The sequence below is a fragment of the Macaca mulatta genome, chromosome X, assembly GCF_049350105.2.
Source record: "Macaca mulatta isolate MMU2019108-1 chromosome X, T2T-MMU8v2.0, whole genome shotgun sequence".
Lineage (NCBI taxonomy): Eukaryota > Metazoa > Chordata > Mammalia > Primates > Cercopithecidae > Macaca > Macaca mulatta.
The window spans coordinates 107896335-107921917 of NC_133426.1; the positions used below are offsets into that span (position 1 = coordinate 107896335).

The 25583-nt window shown below is 44.8% G+C and overlaps 1 protein-coding gene across 37 annotated transcripts in view; it reads right to left on the reverse strand.

The window, feature by feature from the left end:
- Window positions 1–25583, reverse strand: part of TRMT2B (tRNA methyltransferase 2 homolog B) — an 83487-nt gene that overhangs the window by 46811 nt on the left and 11093 nt on the right. For 21 of the 37 annotated variants that reach the window (XR_013413006.1, XR_013413005.1, XR_013413001.1 and 18 more), the window contains 10 exons: window positions 24980–25034; window positions 21222–21356; window positions 20295–20394; window positions 18911–18981; window positions 4568–4714; window positions 3082–3176; window positions 2215–2429; window positions 1616–1717; window positions 420–539; window positions 107–206 (listed from right to left, as the gene is read on the reverse strand). Coding sequence is in view for 13 of the 37 variants with exons in the window: in XM_015127806.3 (XP_014983292.1) it covers window positions 107–206; window positions 420–539; window positions 1616–1717; window positions 2215–2429; window positions 3082–3176; window positions 4568–4714; window positions 18911–18981; window positions 20295–20394; window positions 21222–21356; window positions 24980–25034 (1140 nt within the window). In the remaining 24 variants the exon portion in view is untranslated. The remainder of the gene's footprint in view (window positions 1–106; window positions 207–419; window positions 540–1615; window positions 1718–2214; window positions 2430–3081; window positions 3177–4567; window positions 4715–18910; window positions 18982–20294; window positions 20395–21221; window positions 21357–24979; window positions 25035–25583) is intronic. The other 16 variants (XR_013413009.1, XR_013413013.1, XR_013413011.1 and 13 more) reach the window with 3 other exon arrangements.

The window sequence follows — 25583 nt, forward strand, 5'->3', positions numbered from 1 at the left end:
CTTCTCATGACTTGAAAGCTCAAATCACTTTCCAACTGTGTGCACGATAAGCATGAATGACTTTGATAATCAGAACAAAAAATTTTAAACAGAAGTCAAGACTTACTCAATGATATTCCTAGTGGATTCACCATGGAGCTTGCAGGAAACAAAAACTAGCGTGCGGATGGCCCCGCAGTTTCGAATGGCTTGAATCACCTTGTAATCTGAAGGAAGAAATACCTTGCTATTAGTATAATTAACTACCATGGTCTCTGTTATCACAAACCTCCAACTGACCAGAACTCAGGATTGATTAGAAATAGAGGGGAAACAGGTTCAGAGCCAGCCCACTGGAAGTACCCATAGCATGGTGTGGAAAAGAAGAACCAAAGTTGGTGGATAACACTGGGAACATCAAAATAGCTGTTCATCCTTACGCAGTCCGGCACGGGCTGGGTTCACCACAGCAACAACTGACTGTCCATCTTCCTTTGACTTTAGTAGCCCTGGCAAAATCTTCTCTGCTCGACCAGTGTGAAATTCAGAGTTGGTGATGCCTATGGAAGACAGGCCCACATGACATAACTCAAGCCCAGCAGTGGGGGAAAGCTTCAGCTTCACAGAAATGCACAGGAGCCAAGGGCTCTGCCATCTTCCCTTTGGATCTAGCATCACTCCAAGTAACAAGGAAAGAAGTGCTTTTGGACAGACCCGCTTCATTTTTTCCAAAGTACTTTCCCTTAGAGTATCTCAGTAAGCCTTTCAGCTTGAGCAACTAGTGTTTACACTTTTTTTTTTCTCTTGCGATGGAGTCTCGCTCTGTTGCCCAGACTGGAGTGCAGTGGCGCGATCTCGGCACACTACAACCTCCACCTCCAAGGTTCAAGCAATTCTCTGCCTCACCCTCCCGAGTAGCTTGGATTATAGGCGCCTGCCACCACGACCGGCTAATTTTTGTATTTTTAGTAGAGACAGGGTTTTACCATCTTGGCCAGGCTGGTCTTGAACTCCTGACCTTGTGATCCACCCGCCTCAGCCTCCCAAAGTGCTGGAATTACAGGTGTGAGCCACCATGCCTGCTATTTTACAACTTTACAACTCACGTAGCATGCAAGGACCTATACCAAGACGAGAATCTTGACTTTTGCTCAAGTGCTCTTCCTGCTATATCAGACATTTTCACCAAATGCCTCAGGAGCATTCTGGAGGTGAAGTAGTGGGAGCAAGATGATCTATTTTCTATATTGCAGTTTGACAGAAGACTGTGTTTGAAGAAAAGGTTTTGTTGCTGAAAATATAGGTTTGAAACCTATTGTATTATGCTATAAGGCCTCATGAGTCTAATGTCAAGGAGATTCTTCTATTCTGTCCAAAGTTTTGCAACTTTTCTTCCTATCAGCTAGACATGTACCTTCCCTTAGGCTCCTCTTCTGGATAGGAAAAACGTTAGATATTGGTACCTATTCCAGAAAACCATGAGGATCTATTCCAGAAAACCATTCTGACCACTCCAGAATTCCCTCCCTTCCTCCCTGTGGGTCAGGGATACAGTAGTTGTCCTTTCCCACACAATTCTTTCCATAGCACGGAAACAACTGCATCCCTTAATTTCTACACAGACTGTAAACTGTACCATTGAAGGCTGCAGTCCATCTTGCATCCTCCACTGCCTGCTCCACCAATTCAATCCCGAGAACCTGAGATGTATGCTGAGCCAGAGAGAGGCCAATCACACCTGAAGAAGTAAAAGAGAAGAAGAAGGAGGCAGCATTTTAGGGTTTGGGTGTGGTAGTTTGTTTTTTGTTTTGTCTTTTTTTGTTTGTTTGTTTGTTTTAAACAGGGTCTCACTCTGTAGCCAAGGCTGGAGTGCAATGGCACACAGTTCACTGCAGCCTCGACTTCCCGGGCTAAAGCAATCCTCCTGTCTCAGCCCCCCGAGTAGCTAAGACTACAGGCTCATGCCACTATGCCCAGCTAATTTTTAATTTTTTTGTAGAGATGGGGTCTCACTATGTTGCCCAGGCTGGTCTCTAACTCCTGGGCTCAACCAATCCTCCTGCCTTGCCTCACAAAGTGTTGAGATAACAGGCATGAGCAACCACACTTGGCTGCAATTTTAGGGTTTTAGACCAATAAGATTACGCCTGCACCACTCTCCCCGACCACCTCTGCAAGCTACAAGGGCCCTGGGAGCTGAGCAGCATGCAGATTCTGCCCTGGGCTTCCACTTGCCAGTTCCACAGCAGATGTCAAGAAGGATGGTGTCAGAGTTCACTCCAGTCAGCTCCCCCACAGTCCGATACAGCATCTCTGCACCAGCAGTGTTAATCTGGAAAAAGGCATCTGGAGAGATGCGGATCTTCAAGCTCAGAAGTTCTTCAAAGATGTAGGGTTCCCCAAACAGAAGCTGATAGGGAGACTGCTGATGGCTACAACGGGTCATGGTACTGGAAAAGAATAAAAGAAGAAAGCATCTTGAGCTGCGCGTGGTGGCTCACACCTGTAATCCCAGCACTTTGGGAGGCCGAGGCGGGGGGATCACCTAAGGTCAGGAGTTTGAGACCAGCCTGGCCAACATGGTGAAACCCCGTCTCTACTGAAAATCCCAAAATTAGCCAGGTGTGGTGGTACATGCCTGTAATCCCAGCTACTTAGGAGGCTGCAGTAGAAGAATCACTTGAACTCGGGAGGTGGAGGTTGCAGTGAGCCAAGATTGCACTACTGTCCTCCAGCCTGGGTAACAGAGCGAGACTCAGTCTCAGAAAAAAAAAGAAAAAAAATAAAAAGAAAGCATCTTGAAATGGCAGACCATCACATCACTAGTGGTTGGGTAGACAGGGAGGCCCCAGCATCTCAGCTAGGAGACACAGTCCCTGCCATGGCCCTGAGAGCTCTGCAACGGTTTCCCCGTCAGGGGATGAAAGTCCATGTGGACACTCTCACATCTACATTCTGGCCTGTGTTCCCAGACCCGGCTGGTGTACAAGGGCCAGAACCATTTAGCCAATATCCTCCACCATCAATCAGCAACCCTGCATCGGCAATCCATAAACCAAGAGTCTGGCAAGCCATCAGCCTATTTGGCTGTCCCAGGTTTACCTTTCCTGAAAGTAAAGTGAGGTCAAGTCACAGGCTGCTCCAGGACCTCTGATGAAAAATTCCTTTACAGTCTCCTTCTGAACATGGAGCTCCTCCTGCCCAGACCACAAAATTGGTAGTTAAGCAAAGACTCATCTCTAACAAATTTTCTCTCTAAGCTCTATAGTAATCAGCCCTGCAGTAATCAGACACGAAGACATTTCACAAATCTTATTATAAATAACACTTAACATAAAGCAGGTCAGACATGATGGTTCATGCCTATAATCCCAGCACTTTGAGAGGCTGAGGTAGGAGGACTGCTTGAGCCCAGGAGTGTAAGACAAGCGTAGGTAACATAGCAAGATCCTGTCTCTACAAGCAATCAAAAAGGCTAGGAGTGGTGGTTCACACCTGTAATCCCAGCACTTTGTAAGGCCAAAGCAGGCAGATCAGTTGAGGTCAGGAGTTCGAGACCAGCCTGGCCAACATGGTGAAACTCCGTCTCTACTAAAAATACAAAAATTAGCCAGGTGTGCTGGCACGTGCCTGTAATCCCAGCTACTTGGGAGACTGAGTCAGGAGAACTGCTTGAACCAGGGAGGCGGAGGTTGCAGTGAACTGAGATCATGCCACTGTACTCCAACCTGGGCGAAGAAGCGAGACTGTCTCAAAAATAAAAATAAAAAAAATTAGCCAGATGTGGTGATGTATGCCTGTAGTCCCAGTTACTTAAGAGGCTGAGGTAGGAAGACTGCTTGAGCCCAGGAGTTTGAGGCCACAGTGAACTATGATTGCACCACTGCACTCCAATCTGGGCAACAGAGCAAGACACTGTCTCAAAAAATAAAAATAAAAAATAAAATTCTTACATAACTACAGAGAGCCTAAGTATTAGCTTGATACCAGGATATACTGCCAATAAACCATGTAGGAACAATAGGGTTAAAAACACCAGGCGTCAAAGGGCCTGGGTTCAAATCCTAGCTTTGCTATTTACTGATTCTTTAACCTTGGGTATTTCTATGCCTCCATTTCCTCAGGTGTAAAATGAGGGTGACAATCTCTCTCCTCCTGCCTACCTTACAAGTTTGTTGAGATGATCATATAAGTATAGGAATGTTTTAACACAGGTATGTTTGAAAGCACCAAGTGCATGACAAATGTAAAGTACTATTTGGGTTATGAAATTCTCTGACATTGCAGTCTCTATTGTGAACTGGCATTTGGATTTGGAAGAGCAACTACTACCATGGGCAAAGCTCTTGTGAAATTACTTGGGAGTTCTCACGTAGCCTAGCTACAGTCTCTGTGGTTTGATTATGCGAGCAGTATGGTTAAATAGTATCCTTGCCATCTTCTCCTCATCTCTAACTCTTCTACCCAATCAACACAAATACTCTGTGGATGTACAGTTTCTGCTATATGCCCTGAAACTTCAAAAAAAAACAATTACAGTAATAGTAGTAGTAAAAGTGATGGTTGCTTAACATCTTGTGAGGCTCACCTGACTTAATTTCTGGGGATGGAAAGTGATGATAGCCATTGTGTGCCCTTGGCTATTGGTGCGGACTATGAGCTCACGCCAGTATCCACCTTCATGAAATACAAGGCAGGGCTCCAATGGAGACTGTCGAAGGAATACTTCATAGTACTAGGAAGAGAACCGAATTATTACACAAGCAAAACTAGCAAGTTTCACAGCTGATTATTCATGCTAGGTGATGGTTTGCGGCTACACTGTGTCCCCCAAAAACTCCTATGTTGAAGCCTTAACCACCAGTACTCAAAATGTGTCTATATTTTGAGACAGGGCCTTTAAAGAGGTGATTTAGTTAAAATGAGGCAGTTAAGGCAGGCCTTAATCCAATCTCACTGATGTCTTTTTTTTTTTTGAGACGGAGTCTCACTCTGTTGCTCAGACTGGAGTGCAGTCGCATGGTCTCAGCTCACTGCAACCTCCGCCTCCCGGGTTCAAGCAATTCTCCTGCCTCAGCCTCCTGAGTAGCTGGGATCACAGATGCCCATCACCTAGCCTTGCTAATTTTTGTATTTTTAGTAGACACAAGGTTTCACCATGTTGGCCAGGCTGGTTGCGAACTCCTGACTTCAGGTGATCCTCCCGCCTTGGCCTCCCAAAGTGCTGGGATTACAGGTGTGAGCCACCGCACCATGCCTGCTGTCTTTGTAAGAGAAAATGTGGACACACAGAGACACCAAGGTTGGGTACACAAAGAAAAAGACCATGTGACACAGCAAGAAGGTGTCTATACAAGCCGAGGAGAGAGGCCTCAGCAGAAACCAAACCAGCAGAGACTCTGATCTTAGACTTTTAGCTTTCAGACAAGGAGGAAATAAATTTCTTTAAGCCACTCAGTCTGCCGTATTTTGTAATGGCAGCCCTTGCAGACAAATACAGTGATATAAGAAACATGATTAGGCCGGGCGCGGTGGCTCAAGCCTGTAATCCCAGCACTTTGGGAGGCCGAGAGGGGCAGATCACGAGGTCAGGAGATCGAGACCATCCTGGCTAACATGGTGAAACCCCATCTCTACTAAAATACAAAAAAAAATTAGCCGGGCGTGGTGGCGGGCGCCTGTAGTCCCAGCTACTCGGGAGGCTGAGGCAGGAGAATGGCGTGAACCCGGTAGGCGGAGCTTGCAGTGAGCTGAGATCCGGCCACTGCACTCCAGCCTGGGTGACAGAGCGAGACTCCGTCTCAAAAAAAAAGAAACATGACTGACCGGGCACAGTGGCTCAAACCTGTAATCCTAGCACTTTGAGAGGCCAACCTGGGAGGACTGCTTATGTCCAGGAGTTCAAGACCACCTGGACAACATGGCCTGTCTACAAAAAATAAAAAAAATAGGCTGGGTGCAGTGGCTCAAGCCTATAATCCCAGCACTTTGGGAGTTCAAGGCGGGTGGATCACTTTGAGATCAGGAGTTGAGACCAACTGGGCCAACATGGCAAAACCCCGTCTCTACTAAAAATACAAAATTTAGCCAGGCATCAGGGTGGGCACCTGTAATCTCAGCTACTCGGAAGGCTGAGGCAGGAGAACTGCTTGAACCCAGGAGGCGGGTTGCAGTGAGCCGAGATCATGCCACTGCACTCCAGCCTAGGCAACAGAGACTCCATCTCAAAACAACAACAACAACAACAACAACAACAATTAGCCAGGCATGGTGACACACGCCTGTAGCCCCAGCTACTCGGGAAGCTGGGGTGGGAGGATGGCCTGAGCCCGGGTGGTCAAGGCTGCAGTGAGCCGAGATCTTACCACTGCACTCCAACCTGGGCAACAAAGTGAGACTCTGTCTCAGAAAAACAAAAAAGAAAGAATCATGATTTCTGCCCTGTGACTTTACAGAGGATGCTATCAATTACATTCCGAACTGTAGGCTCCATGAAGCGAGTTGTTTCCTTAGTCTGACATATGTGTTCAATAAATATTATTGAAAAATTGTATGAATGACTGAACAGGAAAGGTATTCTTACTTAGAACTCCAATTTATTTATGGAAAATAATCTTCCCTTTCTGTGAATTCCTAATGTACTAAGCTGCTACGATTCCACTCTTACTTTTAATGTCCTGATATAAGCACATCATTTCTATATTTCTTCATATAACCGAGTACCAACTATATTATAGCTTAGTCAGATCCTCCATTTCCTCCTGGTATATACAAGTCAAATGCAATCCTGATTTAGTTGTTATGATCTCAAAAATCCTAAAAGCCAATTGCTGCCATAACAGGAAACACCATCTGATTTACTAGGTCCTTTTGTTCTCAAAATGCATGTGTTCTGGGTCCACTGTATTTACAAACAAACCACAAATTATGTAGTAAATGGGGAATTATACCACAAAACAGCGCTACCTGAGAGGTAAGATCAATTAAGGTTGTACCTGATCACTTTTGCTATAATTTCACATAAGATATCCTTGATTTTTACTCAACATAGTTTTCAAATTTTAAGGTTGGTGATTTAAAGAAAGCCTAGTTCCACTGGGCGTGATGCCTCCTGCCTGTAATCCCAGCACTTTGAGAGGCCGAGGTGGGCAGATCATTTGAGGTCAGGGATTCAAGACCAGCCTGACCAACATGGCAAAACCCCGTCTCTACTAAAAATACAAAATTTAGCCAGGTGTGGTGGCAGGCACCTGTAATCCCAGCTACTTGGGAGGCTGAGGAGGAAGAATCGCTTGAACCTGGGAGGTGGAGGTTGCAGTGAGCTGAGATTGTGCCACTGCACTCCAGCCTAGGCAAGAGTGAGACTCAATCAAAAGAAAAATAAAAGAAAAGAAAAGAGGAGAGGAGAAGAGAGGAAAGGAGGAAGAAGAAAGGGAGGGAGGGAAAGAAAGAGAGACAGAAAGAGAGAGAGAGAGAAGAAAGGGAGGGAGGAAAGCAAGGAAAGAAAGAAGAGATGGAGAGGAAAGAAGAAAGAAAGACTAGTTCAACTGTTGTTTACTGGCTGGTTAGAAAGGAATGCTTTTTGGAAGCAAAAAATATCATATAAAGCCTGGTGCAGTGGCTTTCGCCTATAATCCCAGCATTCTGGGAGGCCAAGGTGGGTGGGTGGATCACTTGAGGTCAGGAGTTCGAGAGCAGCCTGGGCAACATGGTGAAACTCCTTCTTTACTAAAAATACAAAAATCAGCCAGGCATGGTGCCGCACACCTGTAATCTCAGCTACTCAGGAGGCTGAGCAGGAGAATCGCTGGAACCCAGGAGGTGAAAGTTGCAAGGAGCCGAGATCACACCATAGCACTCCAGCCTGGGTGATAGAACAAAACTCTGTCTCAAAAAAAAAAAAAAAAAAAATTTCATATAGGCTCTGGAAGGATGGCAATTGAAAAACTGAGCTTGACTTAAAGGATAATGGGTAAATATGAAGTACAGCTTCTCCCCTGTATGACCTAGGGCCTTGGTTTCTTCATTGTAAGATGGAAACTGAAACTCCTATTCTTATATGGGAATGCTTAAGTAAGTATTAAGATTAAAGGGAACTTCTGGTTAAAATAACAGAATATTCCACCTAAAACTCCTACTAAATGAAAGTCCTACTAAATCCTACTAAAATGAAACAAAGGGATTAAAAAGGCATAAGCTTATTTAGGTTCATTGTTTCCAACAATTCTCCCTTCTCTCTCCTGCACCATCATTGCCTTCGCTCCGTACTAGATCATTCCCATCAATATACTATCAGATTGCTTTTACTCTCCCATTTTAAGCAGAAAAAAAGAGGAATCTTCTTGACCCTATATTCCCCAACTCTGCTCCTCTTTCTCATAAAACTCATCACAAGAACTGAGCCTATTCACTGCCTCCCATTCTTCTACTCACCCAGCTGAATCAGGTCACTACTACTCTGCGAAAACAGTTCACATTAACCTGGTCACATAACATGACCTCCTTGTTATGAAGTCCAATGGTTAACTTTAAGTCCTCACTTCCTTGACCTATCAGCAAGCATTGGGCACAGGTGAAAAGCCACTCCTTCTCTGTTTACTTTCTTCCTCTGGCTCCCAGGGAAACCTTACTCCTGTTTCTTTTTTTTTTTTTTTTTTTTTTGAGAAGGAGTCTCACTCTGTTGCCAGGCTGCAGTGCAGTGGTACAATCTCGGCTCACTGCAACCTCTGCCTCCCAGGTTCAAGCGATTCTCCCGCCTCAACCTCCTGAGTAGCTGGTACTACAGGCACGCGCAAACAAGCCCAGCTAATTTTCGTGCTTTTTTTTGTTTTTTGTTTTTTTTTTAGTAGAGACAGGGTTTAACCATATTGGTCAGGCTGGTCTTGATCTTCTGACCTTGTGATCGGCCCACCTTGGCCTCCCAAAGTGCTGGGATTACAGGTGTGAGCCACCGACTCCTGTTTCTTACAACCTCACTGACTGTCCCTTCTCAGTCTCCTTTACTGGTTCTTCCTCTTCTTCCAAACCTCTTAAAATGGGAGTGCCCCAGGGATTGGTCCCTGTTCCTCTTCACTTTTCTATCTACTCTCACTCCCTTGGTGATCTCTTGCCAGCCTCATAATTTTAAATGACATCTACATGCTAACAATTCCTGGATTTCTCTCTCTTGAACTTCAGTCTAATATTGCCAACTAACTACTTAACATATCCATTCAGATGTTTAATAGGCACCTCAAATACAACATGACCAAAACTGAACTACTCATCTCCTCCAACCCAAATCTGCTCTACCAGTCTTTCCAGTCTCAGTTGACAGTAACTTCATTCTTCCACTTGCTCTACACAAAACACCGGGGGCCATTTTTGTCATTTTTTTATATTAAGGTATAATTGATACATAAAATTTGCACCTGTTTTTATGTATATATTTTGATGAGCCTGGACATATACATATACTTGGGCATATACATATACCAACCCCCACCAGCCAAGGTACTAAACACATTCATTACCTCCAAAAAATGTCCTTGTTGGAGCCATTTTTTACTTCTCTTTATTTTTTTGAGACAGAGTCTTGCTCTTGTCACCCAGGCTGGAGTGCAATGGCATGGTCTAGGCTCACTGCAACCTCCGCCTCCTGCATTCAAGCGATTCTCCTGCCTCAGCCTCCCCAGTAGCTGGGATTACAGGTGCCCACTACCACATCCAGCTAATTTTTGTATTTTTAGTAGAGATGGGGCTTCACTATGTTACTATGTTGGCCAGGCTGGTCTCGAACTCCTGACCTCAGGTGATCTGCCCAACTCAGCCTCCCAAAGTGCTGGGATTACAGGTGTGAGCCACCGCACCCAGTCACTTCTCTCTGTCTCTTATACCTCTCATTCAATCCATCAGGAAATCCTGTTGTTCTAGCCTCAATGTATATCCATCTCCACTGTTACTACTGATTGATCTACATCATCTCTCACCTAGATTACTGCTGCACAGCTTCCCTCAATTGGTCTCCCTGCTTCTATCCAACCATGCCCCCACCAATAATCCATTCCCTACACAACAACCAGAGTGATCATTAAACCATATCATGACATTCCTCCTTCACCCCATCAAAATCTCTGACGGTTCTCCATTTCATTCAGAATGATGTGGTTTGGCTCTATGTCCTCACCCAAATCTTATCTCGAACTGTAATCCCCACATATTGGGGGAGTGGCCTGGTGGAAGGTGATTGAGTTATGGGGGCGGACTTCCCCTTGCTGTTCTGGTGATGGAGTTCTCACAGGATATGGTTGTTTGTTAAGTGTGTGGCACTTCCCCCTTCTTCTGTCTCCTGCTTCACCATAGTAAAATGTGCTTGCTTCCCCCTCCACCATGATAGTGTGTTCTGAGGCTTCCCCAGGCATGTGGAATTGTGGGTCAATTAAACCTCTTTTCTTCATAAATTAGCCAGTCTCAGGAAGTTCTTTACACCAATGTGAGAAGAGACTAATACACAGAATAAAAGCCAAAGTCACTACCATTAACTCTCACCTCATCTTCTACTATTCTTCCTCTCATTTGCCTGGGTCTACTGTCAGTTCCTCCAAAAAGCCAGCCACACTCTCGTCTTGAGGTCTTTGCAATAGCTCTTTCTTTTGCCTAAAATGCTTTTCCCTCAGACCTTTGCATGGCTAACACCCTCACTTCCTTTAAGTCCTTATTCCAGGGTTTCTCAACATCAGCACTACTGACATTTGGGGGCAGAAAATGCTTTATTGGCCAGGTGCAGTGGTTCATGCCTATAATCCCAGCACTTTGGGAGGCTGAGGTGGGCAGATCACATGGTCAGGAAATCAAGACCATCCTGGTTAACACGGCGAAACCCTGTCTCTACTAAAAATACAAAAAATTAGCTGGGCATGGTGGCGGGCGCCTGTAGTCCCAGCTACTCAGGAGGCTGAGGCAGGAGAATGGCGTGAACCTGGAAGGCAGAGCCTGCAGTGAGCCGAGATCGCACCACTGCACTCCAGCCTGGGCGACAGAGCAAGACTCCGTCTCAAAAAAAAAAGAAAAGAAAATGCTTTATTGTAGGGGGCTGATCCATACACTATAGGATCTTTCATTTTTTAGAGACAGAGGTCTTGCTATGTTGTCTAGGCTGGAGTACGGTGGCTATTCACAGGTACAATCATAGTGTACTACATCCTCAAATTCCTGGGCTCAAGCAATCCTCTACCACCTCAGCCTTGTGAGTAGCTGGAACTACATGTGCGTGCCACTGTGTCCAGCCATTGTAGGATGTTCAACAGCATTGCTAGCCCCTACCCAGTAGATGCAAACACCACCGCCCAGCCACGCCCCAGTGATGACAACCAAATATGTCTCCAGACATCACTGCCAAATGTTTCCTGCACGACAAAACTGCCCTCGGTTGAGAATCATTGCTTTATTCAGATATCATTTTCTCAATGGGGCCTACCTTGACCCTATTTAAAATTACAATCCAGGCCGGGTGTGGTGGCTCATGCCTGTAAACCCAACACTTGGGGAGACAGAGGTGGGTGGATCACGTGAGGTCAGCAGCTCGAGACCAACCTGGCCAACATAATGAAACCCCCGTCTCTATCAGAAATATAAAAAATTAGCTGGTCACACCTGTAATCCCAGCCCTTTGGGAGGCCGAGGCAGGCAGATCACAAGGTCAGGAGATCGAGACCATCCCGGCTAACATAGTGAAACCCCGTCTCTACTAAAAATACAAAAAAATTAGCCAGGTGCGGTGGCACACACCTGTAGTCCCAGCTACTCTGGAGGCTGAAGCAGGAGAATTGTTTAAACTCGGGAGGCAGAGGTTGTAGTGAGCCAAGATCATGCCACTGCATTCCAGCCTAGGTGACAGAGTGAGACCCCATTTCAAAAAAAAAAAAAATTAGCAGATGTGGTGACACGCACCTGTAATCTCAGTTATTTGGGAGGCTGAGGCAGGAGGATCACTTGAACCCGGGAGGCAGAGGTTGCAGTGAGCCAAGATTATGCCACTGCACTTCAGCCTGGGCAACAGAGCGAGACTCCATCTGAAAATAAATAAACAAATAAGGGCCAGGTGCAGTGGCTCACGCCTGTAATCCCAGCACTCTGGGAGGCCGAGGCAGGCAGATCACAAGGTTAAGAAAGAGATCGAGACCATCCTGGCTAACATGATGAAACCTCATATCTACGAAAAATACAAAAATTAGCTGGGTATGGTGGCACGCGCCTGTAGTCCCAGCTACTCGGGAAGCTGTGGCAGGAGAACCACTTGAACCTGGGAGGCGGAGGTTGCAGTGAGCTGAGATCATGCCACTGCACTCCAGCCTGCCGACAGGGCAAGATTCTTTCTAATAAATAAATAAATAAATAAAATTATAACCCATACTTCCTCCAGCCCCCAAAACTTCTTATCCTCCTTGCTCTATTTTTTCCCATGGCACTTATCAACTTTCAACATATCATACGATTTACTCACTGTTTTTTAAAAAAATCTGCCTCCCCCACAACTAAAATTTAAATTACACAAGGGAGGGGAACTTATTTTCTTCATTACTGTATCCTAAGCATCTAGAATAGTGCCTTGCACTTATAGGGGTGCAAAACTACTTGTTGGATAAATAAATGAAAGAACAAAGATAATGGGAGAGAAGACAACAGAAAAGCAAACTCAGTAAAATCTCAGAAGATGGACAGCAGAGTGAAGTGACAAGTGACTTAGCAAGGTGAAGGAAGCTATATCTGGAGTGACCACAGAGGTGGATCTGGTAAGTCAAAAGGCTTATCTGCTCTACACAATCCTGGTAAGGCTCACACTTAAAGGTGCAAAATACTGCAGGAAGCTGAGATGGGGTAAGATGCATGACTAAACTCAGGGTTTGGCTAAAAAGTCTGGACACAAAACTGGGAAATGTTGGCCAGATGCAGTGGCTCACACCAGTAATCCCATCACTCTGGGAGGCTGAGGCTGGTGGATCATTTGAGGTCAGGAGTTTGAGACCAGCCTGGCCAACTGGTCAGGTCAGACCAGCCTGGCCAACTAGGGATGGTGAAACCCCGTCCCTACTAAAAATACAAAAGTTAGCTGGGCATAGTGGCATGTGCCTATAGTCCCAGCTACTTGGGAGGCTGAGGCACGAGAACTGCTTGAACCCAGGAAGTGGAGGTTGCGGTAAGCCAAGATCACACCACTACACTCCATCCAGCCTGGGCGACAGATTGAGACTCTGTCTCAAACAAACAAAAACTGGCAAATGTCTTCATCCTATCAAAAACTTCCATCTTCCTCTACCAGGAGACTGAAGATGTTTTTCTCAGGAGAAACTGAACCCATCAAAGTTCAGAACTTGGAGATACCAGGCACACTGACAGTGGTAGAGAGATGGAAGCAGGAAAAGTCTATATAAATCTGCATTTTTTTTTTTTTTGAGATGGAGTCTCGCTCTGTTGCCCAGGCTGGAGTGCAGTGGCGTGAACTCGGCTCACTGCAACCTCCGCCTCCCGGGTTCAAGCGATTCTCCTGCCTCAGCCTCCTGAGAATCTGGGACTACAGGCACCTGCCTCTGCGCCTGGCTAATTTTTGTGGTTTTAGTAGAGATAGGGTTTCACCATGTTGGTCAGGCTAGTCTCAAACTCCTGACCTTGTGATCCGCCCGCCTCGGCCCACCAAAGTGCTGAGATTATAGGTGTGAGCCACAGTGCCCAGCATAAATCTGCATTCTTAATGGTGTGAGATCTGGGCCCCTTTCTATACCTTATTCCAGAAGGCCAGTAGCCAGGCAGATTTGAATATAATTCTTTGTAGGGACTGAATAACCCCAGAGAAAATAACTCAAGAGACAGAGACATGGAAGACTTGTCCACAATTACCAGCAGTAAATCCAAGAATCAGTAAACCCACTCAAGATGAACTATTAACTGGTCAAAGCCTCACTATTTTTTTTTTTTTTGACACAGGGTCTTGCTCTATCGCCCAGTTTGGAGTGCAGTGGCACCATCTCAGCTCACTGCAGCCTCAACCTGCTGGGTTCAAGCAATCCCCCTGTCTCAGCCCTGGAAGGAGCTGGGACTACAGGTGAGTGCCACCACCCCCATCTAATTTTTTTGTATTTTTAGTAAAGACAGAGTTTTGCCACGTTGCCCAGGCTGGTCTTGAACTCTTAAACTCAAGTGATCCACCCACCTCACACTCCCAAACTGCTAGGATCACAGGCATGAGCCACCACACTGGTCCTAAGGCCTCACTCTTAAATATGAACAGCCAGCCAAGCACTACCAGCTATTTGGTTAACACCTCCATTATAAAAGACAATGCCCAAAGCAAATACACAGGAAAAAAATCCAGGAGAGAACAGACACTTCTAACAGGAAAAAAAGCAAACAGAGGCCAGGCACGGTGGCTTATGCCTATAATGCTAGCACTTTGGGAGGCCAAGGTGGGCAGATAACCTGAGGTCAGCAGTTCAAGACCAGCCTGGCCAACATGGCAAAACCCCATCTCTATTAAAAACACAAAAATTAGCCGGGCGTGGTGGCACATGCCTGTAATCTCAGCTACTTGGGAGGCTGAGGCAGGAGAATTGCTTGAACTCAGGAGGCGGAAGTTGCAGTGAGCCAAGATCGCGCCATTGCCCATTGCCTGGGCAACAGGAGCAAAACTGTCACAGGAAAAAAAAAAAAAGCAAATAGAAAGATACGTTAATGTTACATTACTAAAAAAGAACAGAATGCTATGCGAAAGGAGCAATTAGAGAACAAGAAAAACCTTTTGAAAATTAAAGACACAATGATAGAGACAAATTCAATAAAGCTGTTGGTACGTAGGTCAATAAAATTTTACAAAAAGAACAAAAAGGCAAAGAGATGAAAAACAGGAGAGAGAAATGAGCAGAAGATGACAGAAGCAATCCATAAGTTCCCCAAATCTAATAGGAAGAATAGCGAGCACATAGAAAATGAAGGAGAGGGGGCTGGGAGCACCTATAATCCCAGCACTTTGGGAGGCCAAGGTAGGTAGATCGTTTGAGGTTAGGAGTTCGAGACCAGTCATGCCAACCTGGTGAAACCCCATCTCTACTAAAAATACAAAAATTAGCCAGGTGTGGTGGCAGGCGCCTGTAATCTGAGCTACTCGGGAGGCTGAGGCAGGAGAATCACTTGAACACAGGAGGCAGAGGTTGCAGTGAGCTGAGATCACACCATTGCACTCCAGCCTGGGCAACAGAGTGAGACCCCTCTCAAAAAAAAAAAAAATCAGGGAGAGGGGCTGGGCGCAGTGGTTCACACCTGTAATCCCAGCATTTTGGGAGGCCAAGGTGGGTGGATCACGAGGTCGGGAGATCGAGACCATCCTGGCTAACACGGTGAAACCCCTCTACCAAAAATACAAAAAATCAGCTGGGCGTGGTGGCACATACCTGTAATTCCAGCTACTCAGGAGGCTGAGGCAGGAGAATTGCTTGAGCCCGGGAGGTAGAGGTAGTAGTGAGCTGAGATTGCACCACTGCACTCCAGCCTGGGCAACAGAGCGAGACTCCATCTCAAAAAAATAAATAAATAAATAAAATAAAATTCTTTTTGTGAAAAAAAATTAGCTGGGCGTCGTGGCTGGTGCCTGTAATCCCAGCTACTCAAGAGGCTGAGGCAGGAGAATTGCTTGAACCCGGGAGGTGGAGGTTGCAGTGAGCCAAGATCGCACCATTACACTCCAGCTTGGGCAAAAAGACTGAAACTCCGTCTTGAAAAAAAAAAAAAAAAAAAGACTAGAGCCTAGCAAAAGAAGCCCCAGGATAACAGCCATGCAGAAGACAGGTTGAGCCTAGGATGGCAGACTTCAGGAAAAAGGTCTTCAGGGAAAAACTTCAACTGAAGCTTTTGAGCATATGGAAAATATTGATGAATATCTGACAGATCTTATAAAGCATTTGGAAAGAAATTGAAGGCCAGTCACGGTGGCTCACACCTGTAATCCCAACACTTTGGGAGGACGAGGTGGATGAATCATCTGAGGTTAGTAGTTCAAGATCAGCCTGGCCAACATGGTGAAACCCCATCTCTACTAAAATTACAAAAATTAGCTGGGAGTGGTGGTGGGCCCCTGTAATCCCAGCTACTTGGGAGGCTGAGGCAGGAGAATTACTTGAACCCAGGAGGCAGAGATTGCAGTGAGCCAAGGTCACGCCACTGTAATCCAGCCTGGGCAACAAGAGCAAAACTCCATCTCAAAAAAAAAAAGAAAGAAATTAGCAATCGGCTTATAGAAAATGAAGCAGGCTGGGTGCGGTGGCTCACACCTGTAATCCCAGAACTTTGGGAGGGCAAGGTGGGTGGATCACCTGAGGTCAGAAGTTCGAGACCAGCCTGGCTAACATGGTGAAACCTTGTCTCTACTAAAAATACAAAAATGGGCCGGGCATGGTGGCATGTGCTGTAATCCCAGCTACCCAGGAGGCTGAGGCAGGAGAATCACTGGAACTGGAAACTGGGAGGTGGAGGCTGCAGTGCTCCAAGATCTCGCTACTGCACTACAGCTGGGGAAACAGAGTGAGACTTCGTATACAAGAAAGAAAGAAAGGAAAGAAAGGAAAGAAAGGAAAGAAAGGAAAGAAAGGAAGAAAGGAAGAAAGGAAGAAAGAAAGAAAGAAAGAGAAAGAAAGAAAGAAAAAGAAGGAAAGAAGGAAGGAAAGAAAGAAGGAAAGAAGGAAAGAAAGAAGGAAAGAAGGAAAGAAAGAAAGGAAAGAAAGGAAAGAAAGGAAAGAAAGGAAAGAAAGGAAGAAAGGAAGAAAGAAAGGAAGAAAGAAAGAAAGAAAGAAAGAGAAGGAAAGAAGGAAAGAAGGAAGGAAAGAAAGAAGGAAAGAAGGAAAGAAAGGAAGAAAGAAAGAAAGAGAAGAAATAAAACAAAGCAAATGGAAAAATGAGGTAATTATTCATGCCAATAAAAACAAAAAGATATAAAATGGACTACGCAACTATAAAAAAGTCAAGTATATTATTCTGTGAAAAAAAATCAAGATATAGAACAATGTCTATAGTAAGCTGCCTTTTAACTATGAAAGGGGGAAGATACAAATATCTATTAACATTTTCTTTCTTCTTTTTTCTTTTTTTTTTTTTTTTTTGAGACAGTTTCACTCTTGTTGCCCAGGCTGGAGTACAATGGCATGATCTTGGCTCACCACAACCTCTGCCTCCCGGGTTCAAGCAATTCTCCTGCCTCAAGCTCCCAAGTAGCTGGGATTCCAGGCATGCGCCACCACATCCGGCTAATTTTGTATTTTTAGTAGAGACAGGATTTCTCCATGTTGGTCAGGTTGGTCTCGAACTCCCGACCTCAGGTGATCTGCCCGCCTCAGTCTCCCAAAGTGCTGAGATTAAAGGCGTGAGCCACCATGTCTGGCCTACATTTCTTTTTCTTTCTTTCTTTCTTTGAGACATGGTCTCGCTCTGTCACCCAGGCTGGAGTGCAGTGGTGCGATCTTGGCTCACTGCAATCTCTGCCTCCCAGGTTCAAGCGATTCTCATACCTCAGCCTCCTGAGTAGCTAGGACTATAGGCATGCATCACTACGCTCGGCTAATTTTTGTACTTTTAGTAGAGATGGGGTTTAGCCATGTTGGCCAGGCTGGTCTCGAACTCCTGACCTCAAGTGATTCACCTGCCTTAACCTCCCAAAATGCTGGGATTACAGGCATGAGCCATCATGCCCGGCCTACATTTTCTGAAATCAGCAAAAATAAAAAAAAAAATTGTTACCCGTGGGAGGGAGGGAACTGGGTAGAGGGGTCAGAGGTGAAAGCTAGACCTCTCTGAATATACCTTTATTTTGTAGACTTGAGTTTGGAACCATGTAAGTATTTTTTTAAAGTATAAAACAAAATTTAAATGTAAAAAGATCTGTAAAATTTGAAAGCAAAATGGAAAAAAAAGAACCTATGTATCAAGTATCCAGTTAGTGGCTTAACTACAAAGAGTGGAATTATTTCAAGGGACACAGTAATTTGACATAAAGAACTAGAAAAAAGCCAGGCATGGTGGCTCACACCTGTAATCCCAGCACTTTGGGAGGCCGAGGCGGGTGGATTACTTGAGGTCAGGAGTTCAAGACCAGACTGGTCAACATGGTAAAAACCCATCTCTACTAAAAATACAAAAATTAGCTGGGTGTGGTGGCATGGGCCTGTAGTCCCAGCTACTTGGGAGGCTGAGGCATGAGAATTGCTTGAACCCGGGAGGTAGAGGTTGCAGTGAGCCGAGATCATGCCTCTGCACTCCAGCCTGGGCGACAGAATGAGACTGTCTCAAAAAAAAAAAAAAAGTGTCTCAGAGGTCAGGCACGGTAGCTCATGCCTATAATCCCAGTACACTCTGGGATACAGAAGGTGGCAGAATTGCTTGAGGCCAGGAGTTCGAGACCAGCCTGCACAACATGGCAAGACCTCATCTAAGAACGAAAGAAAGAACAAACAAAAGAACGAACAAAAGAACGAATGAAAGAATGAAAAAACGAAAGAAAGAAAGAAGTAAAGAAATGTCTCAGAGGCCAAGCTCATGATGTACTAGCTTATCACCACTTCACCTCATATTCCTCAATTCTGTTCTGCTGAAAACACTAGCCTTCCAAATACTTCAGACACCTGACACTTGCTATAGTGCCCTCATCAGCGCTTCTTCCTAATACATCCCTACTATGAACATGTCCTTGGATGCCTGACATTTACAATAATGGACACAGTTCTCTCTTCCCCTCTCCACTCTCCCTGAAATGAAAACCTAGCAATGTTCTCTCCACAGTTACAAGGTATGCTTTCAGTACAGAGCCCCTCCTTCCCTCTAGCACTAGAACTGGCTCTATTATCAAAATGTCAAGGATGTTGCTGTTGTAGACCACAACGCCCCAGGTCATCCTCAACCAGCTCTTGTTCCATTTTACCTGTGCCACTTGACTGTGTTTCTCAGGGATGTTTTTCAGATTATTAGACCGCACGCAGACAATGTTCCCATCTATGGAAAGAAAAAGAATTTACATGGTTTTATTCTCAAAGATTATTTAAAAGAAAATGCCTGGCAACTCAAATTTCCATCGTCAAAGTGGCATATGTAGATATGAAAAAGCAAATACAATCTCATTGCCACTTTTCAGAGAAAACCTAATTATTTCCTGGTCTAGCCATTGAGCAGCTAATTCTTTATGAAGCTACTCCTCAATATTTTCTCTCACGCCACACATGCGCTATATGACAACGTCTGTTTTCTGTTCAGATTTTAAGAGGGAAATAAAATGCAATGGGTTTCATTTTTCTATTACTGAATAATAGAACACTGACATCACATAGTCATGTAATTCAGCACACAGGATGGAAAAAAGTCAAGTCCATGCCCTAACGAACAGCAGTTTAAAACATATGGATATTAAACAGTGTGACTAACATCAAATGATGGTATTTCAAATGGATTTATTGAAAATGGGCAAACAGAAAGCTCAGGAATGGGCCAAGCATAGTGGCTCATGCCTGTAATCCTAGCACTTGGGGAGGTTGAGGCAGGTGGATCACCTGAGGTCAGGAGTTCGAGACCAGCCTGGCCAACATAGCAAAACTAAACCGTCTCTACTAAAAATATAAAAATTAGCTGGGTGTGGTGGTACATGCCTGTAATCCCAGCTACTTGGAGGCTGAGACAGGAGAATCACTTGAACCTGGGAGGTGGAGGTTGCAGTGAGCCGAGATCACGCCACTGCACTCCAGCCTGGGTGACAGTGCAAGACTCCATCTCAAAAAAAAAAAAAAAAAAGAAAGAAAAGAAAAGAAAGCTCAGGAATGGAATCTGGGAATGGATAACTGAAATTAAGTACTGGAACTATGCCACTGTGATTCCCCTCACTGACACACAGCTCCCCTACCAATTCTTTTAAGGTAGATTTACCACAGAAATAATTTTCAGAGATATGGGGACGTGAAATAGGAAGACAACTCTAACAAAGAGATTGCTCCATCTGCAGAAAGCAGCATAAAATGATCATGACAACAATGATGATGAGACAGCAGCAGCAACAATGCCAGCATTTACTAAGTGTTTACTAGGTATCAGGCATATGGCTTTTAGAGGAAGAAAGGGCGACGGTTGCATTTTCTATCACTGTGTTATGATGACTACCCATCAGAAGTACCCACAATCAACCTCATGATCACGTTCTGCATCAAAGACTTCCAATTTAATCTTCTTCTTTAAGGCCACCGTATTTTCCACTTCTACTGACACTTCTCTGCGCCCTTTCATTCCTCTTCAGTCTTTGGTTTGTACAACCTTCAACTGACCTCTCCAAGTTCCCAGGTAGTACCCCACAGTCTTTGGATTGCCATCTGGACCTCGGTTCACAGAGAAGGTGGACTTATTTCGGTAACCATTGATGACAGGCTGGAGAGGAGGGTGACAAGAGGTCAAATGAAACTAAGGAGGATAACAATAAAGGGAAAGCAGGAATGTTCTCTGGATGAGGACAAATAAAGTTTGCTTGGAAGGTATGGCATATGTGAAAGTCTGTGGCTAAGAAGATCAAGACAGTCAAGAAGGGGAGTTTCAATCTTGCCAAAAAGCAGGAGTCAACAAACTACTTATGTCAAGAGCCAAAGAGTAAATAATCTAGGCTTTGCAGGCCATATGGTCCCTGTTGCAACTACTCAACTCTGCCATCACAGTGCAAAAACAGCCATAGACAATACATAAACAAGTGAGCTTGGCTGTGTTCCAATAAAACTTTATTTACAAAATCAGGCAGCAAGACAAAATTGGCCTAAGAGCTGTAGTCTGCTAACCCCTGCCATAAATGAAATTCCACTCCTCTGAGGCCACATTAGAAAGGTTTCCAATGTTACATGGGCAAATTGCGTGGGGGTGGCAGGGAGAAAGGTTTCCAAAGTTTGGAACCTTTCTAGGGAGGTAATAGTGGAGTGGTTGATACAATGGGCTCTCTATCAGATAGACCTGAGTGTGAATCTCAGCTCTGGCCCTTTCTAGATGTGTGTCCTGGGCAAATTACTCAATCTCTCTGGGCCTCAAGGTCTTCATCTATAAAATGGTAGTATCTATTCCTCCGGGTTATTATAAACAGTAAAATGTGACAGTGATACATGATAATCATTTAGCATAGGGCCTGGTCCCCAGCAAGTACCCAGTAAATATTAGCTGATGTTATTAGCATTAAGGGGATTTAACAGATAAGGAATAGGGAGGTGGGGGCTTACAGAGGGTATAATAGGATGGAGAAGACAAGGGAGGCTCTCAGATTTGGGTACAGCCGTTGTCACATTGACTCCATTGAGCATTTGGATGTAAGACTCTAGTCTTTGTAAAATTTTCTTCTGAGCTTCAAATTTCACCTGCAAAAGAATATAAGCAATGAAACAAAATACTGGCTGGGCATGGTGGCTCACGCCTGTAATCCCAGCACTTTGGATGGCTGAGGCGGGCGGATCACCTGAGGTTAGGAGTTCAAGACCAGCCTGACCAACATAGAGAAACACCGTCTCTACTAAAAATACAAAAATTAGAGGGGCATGGTGGCACATGCCTGTAATCCCAGCTACTCGGGAGGCTGAGGCAGGAGATTCGCTTGAACCCAGGAGGCGGAGGTTGTGGTGAGCCGAGATCGCATCATTGCACTGCTCCAGCCTGGCCAACAAGAGCGAAACTCCGTCTCAAGAAAAAAAAAAAAAAAAGAAAGAAAGAAAGAAATGAAATACTTTTGTGGCTTCACCGCAAAGAATGGAAAACAAACAGTACAAAAGAAGAGTGTTCCACAGATTCTTGACTCATGGTCTCAACAGATGAGGAATCCAGAATGAAGGAACAAAAACAGACCTAAAAAGATAATGAGGAAAGGTCAAGAATGAGCTCTTGTGTAAGCTCATCAATTTATCTGCCCTTTCAGACTGAACACTCAAGGTATATGTCAGTTCTGTCCAGTAGAGCTTTCCACAGTGGAAATGTTCTGTTTGCACTGTGTTCTACATATACAGTAGCCACTAGCCATATGTGGTTATTGAACACTTGAAATGTGGTCAGTAGCAATGAAGAACTAAATTTTTTTTTAATTTTTTTTTTAGAGAGAGGGTCTCACTCCCATCACCCAATCTGGAGTGCAGTAATGAGATCTTGGCTCACTGCAGCCTTGATTTCCCAAGCTCAGGTGATCCTCCCACTTCAGCCTCCCAAGTAGCTGAGACTACAGGCACACGCCACCATACCTGACTAATTTTTTGTATTTTTAGTAGAGATGGGGTTTCATTGTGTTGCCCAGGCTGGTCTCAAACTCCTGGGCTTAAGTGATCTGCCTGTCTCAGCCCCCCAAAGTGCTAGGATAACAGGGGTGAGCCACCATGCCCAGCCTAAATTTTTTTTTCTTTTTTTTTCTTTTTTTTTCTTTTTTTACTGTGAGATGGAGTCTCACTCTGTCGCCCAGGCTGGAGTGCAGTGGTGTGATCTCCGCTCACCTGCAACCTCTGCCTCCTGGGTTCAAGTGATTCTCCTGCCTCAGCCCCCTGAGTAGCTGGGATTACAGGAGTGTGCCACCATGCCTGGCTAATTTTTCTTGTATTTTTAGTAGAGACAGGTTTCACCGTGTTAACCAGGATGGTCTCAGATCTCCTGACCTGGTGATCTGTCCGCCTCAGCCTTCCAAAGTGCTGGGATTACAGGCGCGAGCCACTGTACCTGGACCTAAATTTTTAATCTTAATTTTAATTAACTTAAGAGTCAGCCCTGCTATAATATGACATAAGTGTTCCTATACCACACTATGCAAAATCACGCACAAAAAGATCTCAAGGCTCATGGGAAAAACAGGATTAGGCATACAACATTCCAAAACTTTATCAGTAACACCCACAGAAAAGATTAAGAATCTAATAAAAACAGCAACACTGTTTTGTACATGGCAAGTGGTTAAGAAATATGAATAGTCGGCCGGGCGCGGTGGCTCAAGCCTGTAATCCCTGCACTTTGGGAGGCCGAGACGGGCGGATCACGAGGTCAGGAGATCGAGACCATCCTGGCTAACATGGTGAAACCCCGTCTCTACTAAAAAATACAAAAAACTAGCCAGGCGCGGTGGCGGGCGCCTGTAGTCCCAGCTACTCGGCTACTCGGGAGGCTGAGGCAGGAGAATGGCGTAAACCCGGGAGGCGGAGCTTGCAATGAGCTGAGATCTGGCCACTGCACTCCAGCCTGGGCGACAGAGCGAGACTCCGTCTCAAAAAAAAAGAAATATGAATAGTGACCTAGGCACCGTGGCTCATGCCTATAATCCCAACATGTTGGGAATCTGAAGCAGGTGGATCGCTTGCATCCGGGAGTTCGAGACCAGCCTGTGCAACATGGCAAAACCCTGTCTCTACAAAAAATACAAAAAATTAACCAGGTATGGTGGTACACGCCTATAGTCCCAGCTACTAGGGAGGCTGAGGTGAGAGGATCCCTTGAGCCCTGGAGGCAGAGGTTGCAGTGAGCTGTAATCACACCTCTGCATTCCAGCCAGGCAACGGAGTGAGACATTATCTCAAAAAAAAAAAAAAAGAAAGAAAGAAAAGAAAGAAACATGAATACTACAATAAGGATAACACTTTACCCTGACAATGACCAAGTTTGCTTATGGAAGTGGGTATCAGAAGAACTGCAGCTTGGGCCAGGCGCAGTGACTTATGACTGTAATCCCAGCACTTGGGGAGGCCGAGGCAGACAGATCACCTGAGGTCGGGAGTTCAAGACCATCCTGACCAACATGGTGAAACCTTGTCTCTACTAAAAATATAAAAATTAGCCTGGCATGGTGGCATGTGCCTGTAGTCCCAGCTACTGGGGAGGCTGAGGCAGGAGAATCACTTGAACCCAGGAGGCAGAGGTTGCAGTGAGCTGAGATCACGCCACTGTACTCCAGCCTGGGCAACAGAGCCAGACTCTACCTCAAAAAAAAAAAAAAAAAAAAAAAAAAGAATTGCAACTTGGAGTTATCACGAAGTCATAAAAAGAGGGCTATGTGAGTCAGATGGAAAGTTCTAACAACGGATGTGGATGGGTATGGCTTATAACAAACACACTGGGGGAACTGAGGGAGCCGGTAGATGTTTGAGGTATGTGCATGCATTCATTTTATATGTTCTTAAATAGCTCGGTTCAGCTGAGTATGGTCTCCTTTCATCTAGCGTTTCTTATGGACAAAATTACTTCTAAGTAAACACGAAATTTGCATTATTCTCAAATTTTCCCTAATATGTCAATTAGTTAGAATAAATTTCTCTTTTCTAAATAAGCAGTAGAGCTTATTTAGAATTAAGCAGTAGAACTGACTGTATTCAAATTTAAATTGCCACATATGGCTACTGGCTACCATGTTGGAAAGCACAGCTACATGTGAAACAGCAAGAGCACTACTACTCACATACACAGAGCTATAAGTATAACAAAAATGCAAGAAAGAGAGGAAACACACATTTGGATCTATGGGTCTAGAGTGAGGAAGATATAATTGGCCTAAAGTTCCAATTTTGGAGTCAATAGCATAATGAGTTTAAGGAGCTGCTTGGGCTTCTGCATAGAACTGCCCAGTCAAGGCCCGGCGCGGTGGCTCACGCCTGTAATCCCAGCACTTTGGGACGCTGAGGCAGGAAGATCACCTGAGGTCAGGAATTCAAGACCAGCCTGGCCAACATGGTGAAACTCCATCTCTACTAAAAATACAGAAATTAGCTGGGCATGGTGGCGCATGCTTGTAATCTCAGCTACTCAGAAGGCCGAGGCAGGAGAATTGCTTGAACCCGGGGGGGTGGAGGTTGTAGTGAGCCAAGATTGCACCACTGAACTCCAGCCTGGGTGACAGTGCAAGGCTCCATCTCAAAAAAACTTAAAATTAAAAATAAATAAATAAATAACTGCCCAGTCAAGCCTCCTACGAGTCTGGCACCATTCTCCTGGAAAGGAGGGGTAAAGACTTAGGCTGGTCACCTACCTTGAGCTGTTCTTCATAGCTCAACCTCCAGAGTGGTGTAACAACATCAGCCAGCCTGGAATAAAATAATTCAGGCAATTCTTTAATTATATAAATATGTACTGAGCACCTACTATTCATAAGTACTTTCAGAAGACCTAACTCTCATGCCCTCTAGGGAGATGGAGTCTGGGAGAACAGCCCATTTTGATGTTGTCTACTTAACAAAGCAGAACAGATGGAGCAAACCTAATATAAGAAAAATCCAGATTTTTCAGGAGGTAATTAATCATATTACAAAAGGCTTCTCTGTTGGGTTTCTTTAAATAGCTTATCTTCCTAATGCTTTTAAAATATAATTTGATTTAGAAAATACATTTGTTGCATAAATGAGGTATATTTGTGCTTATATGGCTGCAATGGGACTACTCATCTCTAATCCATCTAATATCATTCTGGGTTCCTGGTTTTTAGCAAACCTGTCCTGGACTTATTAAAGACAAGGTCCCAGATTAGTATCTTCTTTCTGATAAAAACACACTCAAAGACAAAGAGAATGGTTTCTGCAACCCCAAAGCATTTCCACCAATATTCTTCAGACGTCCTCAAATTTGCCCTGGGTATC